The sequence below is a fragment of the Theropithecus gelada genome, chromosome 14 (assembly GCF_003255815.1).
Source record: "Theropithecus gelada isolate Dixy chromosome 14, Tgel_1.0, whole genome shotgun sequence".
NCBI classification, from domain to species: Eukaryota; Metazoa; Chordata; class Mammalia; order Primates; family Cercopithecidae; genus Theropithecus; species Theropithecus gelada.
The window spans coordinates 48,120,053-48,131,656 of record NC_037682.1 but is presented as its reverse complement, the minus strand read 5'-3'; the positions used below and the strand labels follow the sequence as shown (position 1 = coordinate 48,131,656).

General features: G+C 43.5%; 1 protein-coding gene across 1 annotated transcript in view; it reads left to right on the top strand.

The window, feature by feature from the left end:
- Window positions 1–222: 222 nt before the first annotated feature.
- The window catches only part of NCR3LG1 (natural killer cell cytotoxicity receptor 3 ligand 1), a 25,291-nt gene continuing 13,909 nt past the window's right edge, over window positions 223–11,604 (top strand). Inside the window, exons 1-2 of the mRNA XM_025355796.1 lie at window positions 223–477; window positions 5,046–5,396. Coding sequence (XP_025211581.1) covers window positions 408–477; window positions 5,046–5,396 — 421 coding nt within the window. The 5' untranslated portion in view covers window positions 223–407. The remainder of the gene's footprint in view (window positions 478–5,045; window positions 5,397–11,604) is intronic.

Sequence of the window (11,604 nt, the reverse complement as noted above, 5' to 3'; positions counted from 1 at the left end):
CTGGACGCGTGCACCTACTCTCGCAATCACTGACTGCGGTCAGCATCCTCCTTAGAGCAGCGCCCCGGGCCACTTGGATCCCGGCCTCAATTTACTAAGCGAACTCAGAGGATGCCCAGAGTCCTGGACTGCAGAGCCGCTCGCGAGAGGCACCGGGGCTGTAACCGCGCAACCTCGTGCCGTGGGCGGGGACGAGGGAGGCTTCTCCGGCCGGTGCGCGCCCTGGCGCGAAAGTGAGGCGCGGGCGGGGCTGGTCACGCGCCTGGCTTCCTGCAGTGCGAACCCTGGAAATCCCGGCTGTGTCTCCGTCAACTCTTCACGCAACAGAGGGCTCCCCCGGCCCTTGGTTTTTACCGGGCCGCCTGGTCCCACTCGGCGAAAAAAATTCCAGAGCTGCTGCCGTGGCGATGGCGTGGAGTGCTGCGTCCTCCGCGTGCGCGGCGCTCCGGCTTCTGTGGTGCGCACTGATGACCGCGGGTAGGGGGCGGCTGGGGTGGGCTGGGGTGGAGGCGGCTGGGGTGGGCTGGGGTGGAGGCGGCTGGGGTGGGCTGGGGCGGAGGCGCCTGGCGCCAGAGGGTCCTTGCGGTTGGCTCCCTAGCGCCCCTCCAGGGGACCGCGACGTCCTGGGGGCTGGGGGCTTTATTTTCTTTTCTTTTTCTTTTCTTTTCTTTTCTTTTTTTTTTTTGAGACGGAGTGTCGCTCTCGCCCAGGCTGGAGTACGGTGGCGCGACCTCGGCTGACTCCAAGCTCCGCCTCCCGGGTTCACGCCATTCTCCTGCCTCAGCCTCCCGAGTAGCTGGGACTACGGGCGCCCGCTACCACGACCGGCTAATTTTTTGTAGTTTTAGTAGAGACGGGGTTTCACCGTGTTAGCCAAGATGGTCTCGATCTCCTTGACCTCGTGATCCACCCACGTCGGCCTTAAAAAATGCTGGGATTACAGGCGGGAGCCACCGCGCCGGGCCTGGAGGCTCTATTTTCAAGCGCCCCTCCTTTGTGAGATGCGGAGTCCCGGATGCAACAGGTTGATATTGAAGGCCTGCCCTGTGCAGGGTCGGCACCTGTGCGAGCGGAAACGGTGCTTCCTTGGATGTCGCGCACTCGGTGCCTCGGTAATCTGCTCCTCTCTTGCATCATCCAAGGGGTCGGAGCAGAGAAGAAAATCAGGGAATGGGGAAAATAGGAACATGATTCATCCGCGTATCAGTGGGTCCTCCTGGCTTTGCTAAGTAAGGTCTTTATTGAGAGAGGGAGGGGAGTGTTTTGATCTTGAGGTGACCTTCAAAAGTTCTCTTACTTTTTTGGGAACTCGTATGGGAATGTTCTGCGTTAACTTAAACAGGAGACTACAAGGCTGAAACGCGTATGTAGAGATATTTAAACTCATTTCTAACTAGAAGAATGGCAATTAAACAACAAGATGCTGCTTGACCCTTACTAGGCTGGCCACAATACGCTCCTGGGTACCAGGTGCTGGAGGGGGAATGTAGGAATCCCGGAGGCGCGCTCTGGGCGCCCCAAGTCACTGCAGGTGGAGGCGAGCCGCGTGTGGACCTCACCGTGGAGCGCTGGGCGGCAGCTTCACACCACGCCCTTGCTGCTTGCGGAGCAGCGTGAACGGATATTGAAGGCAAAGAGCCAAGCAGTGGACATACAATGTAATACCCTTTCCACAGTTTGAGAAACAGAAGATACAGCCTTAAAGAGAACAAAAATGTATGTTAAACACCTTAGAATGACTGCCCAATGGGAGAGGGAAATGAAAATAAAAACGAGGGAATAGCATTTCTATACATTTGCAATGAGCAATGTGAAAATCAGTTCCGAGTGAAGTGTGGGCGGCGACGAAAGCCAAATTTGCGCTGGACTCGGCGCTGGTGGCTGGAAGTGCTTCCACGCCCTCAGTCTGGGTCTCCTGGAGCTCGAAGTGGCGCCTGGGGGCTCCCGCCGCGCCCTCCCGGGCCCGGCGCCCCCTCCTCAGGAGCCTCGGGTGCCAGCCACTTTCGTCCGGTCCTCGTCCCCGCGGATGCTGGCGGTGGTGGAGAAGGGCCGCGCGGTCTCTGGGAAGCGGAGAGGAAGGAACGCCGTTTGGCTGTGCGGCGGCGCTTTAGTGGCAGCAGCAGCAGCTCCTGGGAGGAAGCTAGTTCGGGCTCGTCCAGCCACGAGGAGTGAGGCGGCCGCTGCATGACGGTCGGACCCCAGAACCAGGCGTTGGTGCTGGACTTCGGCACCGGAAGAGACTGTGAAATTGAAAACCATCGGAAGGTTTCGCCTAACAAATCATTTCCGCCCACAAGAAATCCCTACACCTTAGAATGGAACATCTATTTCCCGGGCTGTTATTCTGTGTGGAAGCAAATTTAAAGTGGTACAAGAAAAAAAAAATCCAATCAGACAAAGGAATTCGTCAGATTTTAATGCAAGATATTCTAGCCCGTCTTTATATGAGACTGTCTTTAAAGGTTGTTGATATAGAAAATGTTTTAAAGAACGTTAGGTTTTATTTCAGAAATGAAGTTCAAAAGAGCAATTTGTAAAGCTGTAGTTAACAATCCTCCCTGGTTGGAGGGCTCTAGAACGGGAGATTCTCTATGCAGGTTATACCACTAGTTGATTTGAGAAGATAAATGCATAGATGCTTTTCCTTGGAAACAAGACTGCAGAAAATTCCAAGGATCTAGTCCTTGAAAAAGGGGAATGCTCTTAAGCTGTTATTAAGGTACTAAACTCTGTACCTTTAAATGAAAATACATGGAGGTCCGGGGTGAGCGCTTGGGCGCTCTGAAAATAGACGACGTTTCCCAAATTTGCCTTCTAAATTTTGATTTGTTGATTTAAATCTTTTAAATTTATGTAGTCTGGCACTCAGGTTTGTATTCCTTTTAAGCACATGTTAGTGTTTTGGTATTTTCCCCTCCCCCTCCGACCCCCCAATTCTTTTTTTTTTTTTTTTTTTTTGGTAGTCTCTTTTCATTTATAAGAGTGACAATAGAACTAGGTGGCCTGGCTATTTCTCTCGTATCCTTGGCTCCTCCATTCTTTGGTTGGCCACCAGGGGGAAGCATACTGTTTTTTGGTTACGGTTGACCCTATCTTCATTTTGTAGGTCAAGTCTGTTTTTGCCTTGATACATAGAACATAAAGCTTGTCACCATGTTTGCCTAATGTATTATTTTTAAAAATAGACTTGCACAAACCTTTGAGTAAGTTGGCAGGTTTTTGGATACATTTTTTTGTTAACATTAATTTTGAAAACTTTATTTAGATATGTTGGGTGTGACTAATGAAAGGACATGTTTGATGGCAACAAGGGGAATTCGGTTTCTGACATTTATCTAAATATTGATGTCTAGCTCTGCATTGTTAGTAATGAGTCTGACTTCTTTGGAGTTGCACTCTTCTTTGAAACAGCAAATGTAATATTTTGAACTGTCCTTGCACTTTTTGTTGGATTGGTGTAAGCATAAACTTGCTGGCAACCTACTGTTCTAAAATAGAAAACATCTAGCCAGTCGCAGTGGCTCATACCTGTAATCCCAACACTTGAGGAGGCAGTGGGAGGACTGCTTGAGCCCAGGAGTTGGAGACCAGCCTGGGCAACTTAGTAAGTCTCCATCTCTACAAAAAATAAAAAAATTAGCTGAGCATGGTGGCGTGTGCCTGTAGTCCCAACTACTTGGGAGGCTGAGGCAGGAGGTTCACTTGAGCCTAGGAGGTGGAGGCTGCAATGAGCAGTGATAGCACCACTGCACTCCAGCCTGGGTGACACAGCAAGACCCTATCTCTAAATAAATAAATCGGAAAACATCAAAAAAAGAGAAAATTCTCTTTACAATAGCATCAAAAAGAGTAAAATACTTATGAGCAAATTTAACAAAAGAAACAGAAAGTATATACTCTGGAAACTGTAAAATATTGCTGAAAGAAATTTAAGATCTAAATAAATGAAATGGAAAAATGTCCTGTCTTAGTCTTGCCAGGCTACCATAACAGATATATACTGTGTGGCTTAAACAGAAATTTTTTTCTCGTTTTGGAGGCTGGGAAGTCCAAGATGAAGGTGTGGATGATCTGGTTTCTGGTGAGAGCCTCATTTCTGGTTTGTAGAAGGATACCTTCTTGCTGTATGTTTACATGGGGGAGAGAGACATATCTCTCTGTCTTGTCTTCATTTATTTATCTATTTATTTATTTATTTATTTATTTTTGAGACAGTGTCTCACTCTGTCATCCAGGCTAGAGTGCAGTGGCATTATCACAACTGACTGCAGCCTTGAACTTCTGGGCACAAGGGATCCTCCTACCTCAGCCTCCCAAGTAGCTGGGACTACAGGTGCTAACCACCATGCTGGGCTAATTTATTTTTATTTTTTTGTAGAGACAAGGTCCCATTATATTGCCTAGTCTGGTCCAGAACTCCTGGGCTCAAGCAATCCTCTGGCCTCAGACTCTCAAAGTGCTGGGATTATAGGTGTGAACCACCAGGCCCAGCCTCATGTCTTGTCTTTTTCTTTCTTTCTTTCTTTCTTTTTTTTTTTTTTTTTTTTTTTGAGACAGAATCTCACTCTGTCACCCAGGTTAGAGTGCAGTGGCACGATCTTGGCTCACTGCAACCTCTGCCTCCTGGGTTCAAGCAATTCTCCTGCCTCAGCCTCCTGAGTAGCTGGGATTACAGGCACCTGCCACCACACTTGGGTAATTTTTTGTATTTTTAGTAGAGATGGGGTTTCACCATGTTAGCCAGGATGGTCTCAATCTCCTGACCTCACGATCCACCTGCCTCAGCCTCCCAAAGTGCTGGGATTACAGGTGTGAGCCACCATGCCCTGCCTCATGTCTTTTCTTGTAAGGGCACTAATCCCATTCATGAGGACTCTCCCCTTATGACCTAATCACTTCCCAAAGGCCCTGCCTGCAGATACCATCACACTGGGAGTCAGGCCTCAATATGAATTTTGGAGGACTCCAGCATTCAGTCCATAGCACATCCTAAAAACTTGTTCATAAATTGAAAAACTGAACATTGTGTTCTGTTATTGCCACAGGTGATCTGAAAGTGGAGATGATGGCAAGGGGGATTCAGGCCACACGCCTGAATGACAGTGTTACCATATCCTGCAAAGTCATTTATTCCCAACCCCTCAACATCACTTCTATGGGTATCACCTGGTTTCGGAAGAGTCTGACGTTAGACAAAGAAGTCAAGGTCTTTGAATTTTTCGGAGATCACCAAAAGGCATTCCGACCTGGAGCCAATGTGTCTCTATGGAGGCTGAAGAGTGGGGACGCCTCACTGAAGCTGCCTGGAGTCCAGCTGGAGGAAGCAGGAGAGTACCGATGTGAGGTGGTTGTCACCCCTCTGAAGGCACGGGGAACGGTTCAACTTAAAGTTGTGGGTGAGTGTCTCGGGGCAGTGCCCTATAGTTCCCATGGTGTTGGGGTTAACAACAACAAAACCCAAACACCTCTTTGAGCTCCACTTTCCTGTATTATAAAATGGTCTGATAATATGTGGATGAACTTGGTGGCTGTATTAGTTTGCTAAGGCTGCCATAACAAAATACCATTGACTGGGTGGCTTTAAACAACAGATGTTTATTTCTCACACTTCTGGAGGCTAGAAGTCTGAGATGAAGATGTCAGCAGGATTGGTTTTTTTCTGAAACCTCTCTCCTCTGGCCATCTTCTCCCTGTGTCTTCACATGGTCTTTCCTTTGTGCCAATATCTGTGCCCTAATTTCCTCTTCTTATAAGGATACCAATCATATTGGATCAGAGCCCACCCTAATAACCCCATTTTTAACTTAATTGCCTCTTTAAATAACCTATCTCTAAATACAGTCACATTCAGAGATACTGGGAATTCTGGGAGGACATAAGAATTTTAGGAGGATGTAATTCAGTCCAGCATGGACCCTCCATAATTGTACATAAGACTTTGAATGTTTTGTCTAGAGTAATTTTGGGAGTGAGAAGCATATTAATTAGGATTCACTTCCTCTGCAACTGACAGAGGAATAACAGTGACAGTGGCTATATATATAGCCAACTGACGATGGCCGTATATATAGCCACTGTTCTTCCAGGCTTTATATATCTATAGAAAGGGTCTACATAGGAGACAGGGTCTCGCTCTGTTGCCCAGGCTGGAGGGCATGGCACAATCATAGCTCACTTCAACTCCAGGGCTCAGGTGATCCTCCTGCCTCAGCCTCCTGAGTAGCCAGGACCTCGGGTGCATGCCACCACGCCTGGTTAATTTTTACACTTTTGTAGAGATGGGGCCTTGTGTTGCCCAGGCTGGTCTCCAACTTCTGGCCTCAAGAGATCCTCCTGCCCTGGCCTCTCGATGTGCTGGCATTACAGGGATGAACTACCATGCCTGGCCAACAGTGGCTTTTAAAGACATTAATAGATTTTTTTTTTTTTTAGGACAGTTTTGGATTTACAGAAACATTGCAAAAATAGTATGAGAGTTCTCATATCACTCTCATCTTGCATACCATTTCCCCTATTATTAACATCTTGCATTCGTTTGGTACCTTGATATAATTAATGAACCCATATTGACATTTTACTATAATTAAAGTCTGTAGTTTATTCCTATTTCCTTAGTTTTTACCTAATGTCCTTTTTCTGCTCTAGGATCCCATCAGAATACATTGCATTTAATTGTTATATGTTCTTAGGCTCCTTTTTGCTGTGACAGTTTCTTAGACCTTATTTTTGATGTCCTTAACAGTTTGGTGAGGGTATTGGTCAGGTATATTGCAAGATGTCACTCAATTAGGATTTGTCTGCTGTTTTCCTCATAATTGGACTTGGGGTTATGGGTTTTTGGAGGAACATTGCAGAGGTAAACTGCTATTTTCATCACATCAAATCACATGACTTATGACTGTTGATGTTGACCTTGACCATGTAGTTGAAGTAGTGTTTGTCTGGTTTCTCTACTGAAAAGTTACTCTTGCCCCTATTTTCATACTGTACTCTTGGAAAGGAAGTCACTCTGTGCAGCCCACACTTAAGGTGGGGGGTTACTTATGTTCTTCCTCCTTGGGGGTGGAGTATCTACATAATTTTTTAAAGAATTCTTCTGCATGGGAGATTTATCTCTTTTCTCCTATTTATGAATTTATTCAATCATTGATATCAATAAGGACTCAAGGATATTTATTTTATACTTTGTGTTATAATGCAGTACTACTTTATTTTTTCTCAAATTGTTCCAGCTTTGGCCACTGGGAGCTCATTCGCTTGGCTCTTGTGTCACATTGACATACCCCAATCATTGTAAGATTTTGTTTTATTTTATTATTTTATTTTTTGTTTTATTTAATTTTTGGAAAATCCATATCAAGGATTTTGTTTGATTTTAAGCACTTTTTACTTTTTGGCACTATAAGATGCTCCAGACTCATATTGTATATTTCCTCTCTTGTATATTTCCTGGTTCTAGTCCTAGAACCAACCAATACTCCAAGAAACTTTGGTTCCTTTTATTGGAAAATGATATTAGAAACCAAGACCAAGTACACTAAGTGTACTTTTTGCTACTGAGGTATCATTGGATTCTAGATCCTCTCAGCCAACAGAGCAAAGAAATATATGTATGTGTACTAACCTCTGCATATATACATATCTATAAATATTTCTATGTGTAACCATCTGTACCTATATTAAACATTTGTTCTCACTGATGTCTCCAACTTTAATCCATTACCACATAGATCCTTCTCTTGCTTATCTGTAAACTCCCACTCCAACAGTGAGAAACCTGTACCCACCATACTCTGTTTATTTGTTTAATTATTAACCTGTACTCCCGTAAGAAACAACTTTATCTACTAGAGTACAGTGCTTCTTGGCAATTCCTTTTTTTTTTTTTTTTTTTTGGAGATTTATTTTGAGACAGAGTCTCGCTCTGTTGCCCAGACTGGAGTGCAGTGGTGTGACCTTGGATCACTGCAACCTCCACCTCCCAGGTTTAAGTGATTCTCCTGCCTTAGCCTCCCAGGTAGCTGGGCTTACAGGTGCCTGCCACCATGCCTGGCTAATTTTTGTATTTTCAGTAGAGACGGAATCTCACCATGTTGGCCAGGCTGGTCTTGGACTCCTGACCTCAGGTGATTTGCCCACCTCAGGTGATTTGCCCACCTCAGCTTCCCAAAGTACTGAGATTACATGCATGAGCCACCACACTTGGCCCAGATTTTAGCCATTCTAGTAAGTATATAGTGGTATCTCATTTGTTGTTTTAATTAGCAGTTCCCTAATGACATAATGTTGGACATCTTTTCATGTTCTTACTTGCCATTCGTATGTCTTGTTTTTGTGTGTGTTTATTGGTCGTCCAGGCTGGAGTGCAGTGGTGTGATTACAGCTCACTTCCCAGGCTCAGGTGATTCTCCTAAGTTTCAGCCTCCCAAGTAGCTAGGACTACAGGTGCACATCTCCATGCCTGGCTAATTTTTGTATTTTTTGTAGAGATAGGGTTTTGTCATGTTGCCCAGGCTGGTCTTGAACTCCTGGGCTCAAATGATCTGCCTGTCTCGGCCTCCCAAAGTACTGGCAATTGTATGTCCTCTTTGATGAGATGTTTGTTCAGATTGCCTATTTTTTTAACTGGGCTCATTTTTTAAATTGTTATGTTTTAAGAGTCCCTTGTATATTCTGGATACAAGCCTTTATCAGATAGATGTCTCACAAATATTTTCTCACAGTCTGTGTCTTGTCTTTTCATTGTCTTAACAATGTCTTTTGTAGAGCAGAAGTTCTTAATTTTAAAAAGTTGAACTTACTACATTTTTCTTTCATGGATCATGCTCTTAACATTGTATCCTAAAGCTCACCACCAAACCCAAGGCTACCTAGATTTTCTCCTATGTTATCGTCTAGAAGGTTTATAGTTTTACCATTGACATTTAGGTCTATGAGGCAGTTTACTTTAATTTTTGTGGAAAGTGTAAGGTTTGTGTCTATATTCTATATCTGTATGCATTTTTTTTTTTTTTTTTTTTTTGCATATGAACACCTAATTGTTCCAGTATCATTTGTTGAAAAGACTGTCCTTTCTCCATTGAATTGCCTTTGCTTCTTTGTCAAAGATCAGTTGAATATATTTGTATGGATCCATTTCTGGCTTTCTATTCAGTTTCTTTTTTTTTTTTTTTTAAATACAGGCTGGAGTGCAGTGGCACAATCTTGGCTCACTGCAGCCTCTGCCTCCTGGGCCCAGGCAATCCTACCATCTCAGCCTTCCGAGTAGCTTGTACTACAGGCTCGTGCCACCACTCCCAGCAAATTTTTGTATTTTTGTAGAGATAGAGTTTTGCCGTGTAGCCCAGGCTGGTCTGGAACTTCTGAGCTCAAGTGATCTCACCCGCCTCATTCTCCCAAAGTGTTGGGATTATAGGCGTGAGCCACCACGCCCTGCCCTATTCAGTTTCATTGATCTCTCTCTTCTTTCCCCCATACCACACTGTCTTGATTACTGTATTTTAGTAGTAAGTCTGGAAGTCAGGTAGTGTTAGTCCTTCATTTTTGTTGCCTTTCTTCAGTATAGTGTTAGCTCTCTGGGTTTTTTCTTTCGATATAAAGTTGATAATCTATTGATATCTGCAAAATAGCTTTCTGGGATTTTGATTGGGATTGCATTGAATCTAGAGATCAAGTTGGGAAAATTGACATTTTTTTTTTTTTTTTTGAGGCAGAGTCTTGCTATGCTGCCCAGGCTGGAGTGCAGTGGTACCATCTCAGCTCACTGCAACCTCTGCCTCCCGGGTTCAAGCAGTTCTCCTGTCTCAGCCTCCCAAGTAGCTGGGATTATGGGCATCTACCACCATGCCTGGCTAATTTTTGTATTTTTAGTAGAGACAGCATTTCACCAAGTTGGCCAGGCTGGTCTCAAACTCGTGACCTCAAATGACCCACCAGCTTCGGCCTCCCAAGGGGCTAGGATTACAGGTGTGAGCCACTACACCTGGCCAGTGGTATTATATTTTTAATTTCAAATTCCAATTGCTCAATTGTTCATTCCTGTCAAGTAATTGATTTTTGCCTGTTAACTTTGTATCCTGCAACTTGCTTTAATCACTTATTCATTCCAGGGTTTTTTTTTTTTTTTTGGCCAAGTCTTGAGATTTTTCTACATAAATCATGCTGTCTATGAAAAATACAGTTTTATTTCTTCCATTATTTTATTTTTATTTTTATTTTATTTTATTTTATTTTAATAGAGATGAGGTCTCACTATGTTGCCTAGACTGATTTCAAACTCTTAAGCTCAAGTCATCCCTCCCCCTTGGCCTCCCAAAGTGCTGGGATTACATTGTGTGAGCCACTGCACCCAGCCTCATTTCTTCCATTTTAACTTTATATCTTTTATTTCCTTTTCTTGTCCTGTTATTCTAGCTTAGACTTCCATTACAATGTTGCATAGGAGTGGTTAGAAGGGACATCTTGCCCATTTCTGATTTTAACCACTAGCTATCTAACCATTAGCTATTTTTTGGTAGATATTCTTTAGCAAGTTGAGGAAATTTCCCTTTTATTCCTAGTTCGCTAGGAGTTTTTCATGAGTCACTGTTGGGTTTTGTCAAATACTTTTTTGCATTATTGGTATGATCATATAATTTTATCTTTAGCCTGTTAATATGATGACTTACATTAACTGATTTTTGAATGATGAGCCAGCCTTGCATATGTGTAATACTTGGTTATGGTATATAATTTTTTTTTGTATTGTTGGATTAGATTTGCTAATATTTTCGTGAGGATTTTGTATGTATTTTAATGAGTGATATTGATCTGTAGTTATCTTTTCTGGCAATGTATTTATGTGGTTTTGGCAGTAGGGTAATATTGGGCTAGCAGAATAAGGTAGAATGTGTTCCCTCTGTCTACTTCTACTTTCTGGAAGAAATTGTAAAAAACTGGCATTCTTTATTCCTTAAATGTTTAGTAGGATTAACCTGTGAAACCATCTGAACCTGGTGCTTTCCTTTTTTGAACATGATTTTCTTCTTCTTCTTTTTTTTTTTTTTGTTAGTTATTGACTCAATTTCTTTCTTTCTTTCTTTTCTTTCTTTCTTTCTTTCTTTTCTTTCTTTCTTTTTCTTTCTTTCTTTCTTTTTCTTTCTTTCTTTCTTTTTCTTTCTTTCTTTCTCTTTCTTTCTTTCTTTCTTTCTCTTTCCTTCCTTCCTTCCTCCCTCCCTCCCTCCTTCCTTTCTTTCTTTCTTTCTTTCTCTCTCTCTCTCTTTCTTTCTTTCTTTTTCTTTCTTTCTCTTTCTCTCTCTCTCTTCCTTCCTTCCTTCCTTTACTTTCTTCCTTACTTTCTCCCCTCCCCTTCCCTCTCCTCTCTTTCCTTTCTTCCTGCAACATCTCGCTCTGTTGTCCAGGCTGGAGTGCAGTGGTGCAATCATGGCTCACTGCAGCCTTGACCTCCTGGGCACTAGCAATACTCCCACCTTGGCCTCTGGAATAGCTGGGACCACAGGCGTGCACCACCATGCCCTGCTAATTTAAGGCTTTGTTTGTTTGTTTGTTTGTTTGTTTTTTTAAAGATATGGAGTCTTACGTTGCCCAGACTGGTCTTGAACTCCC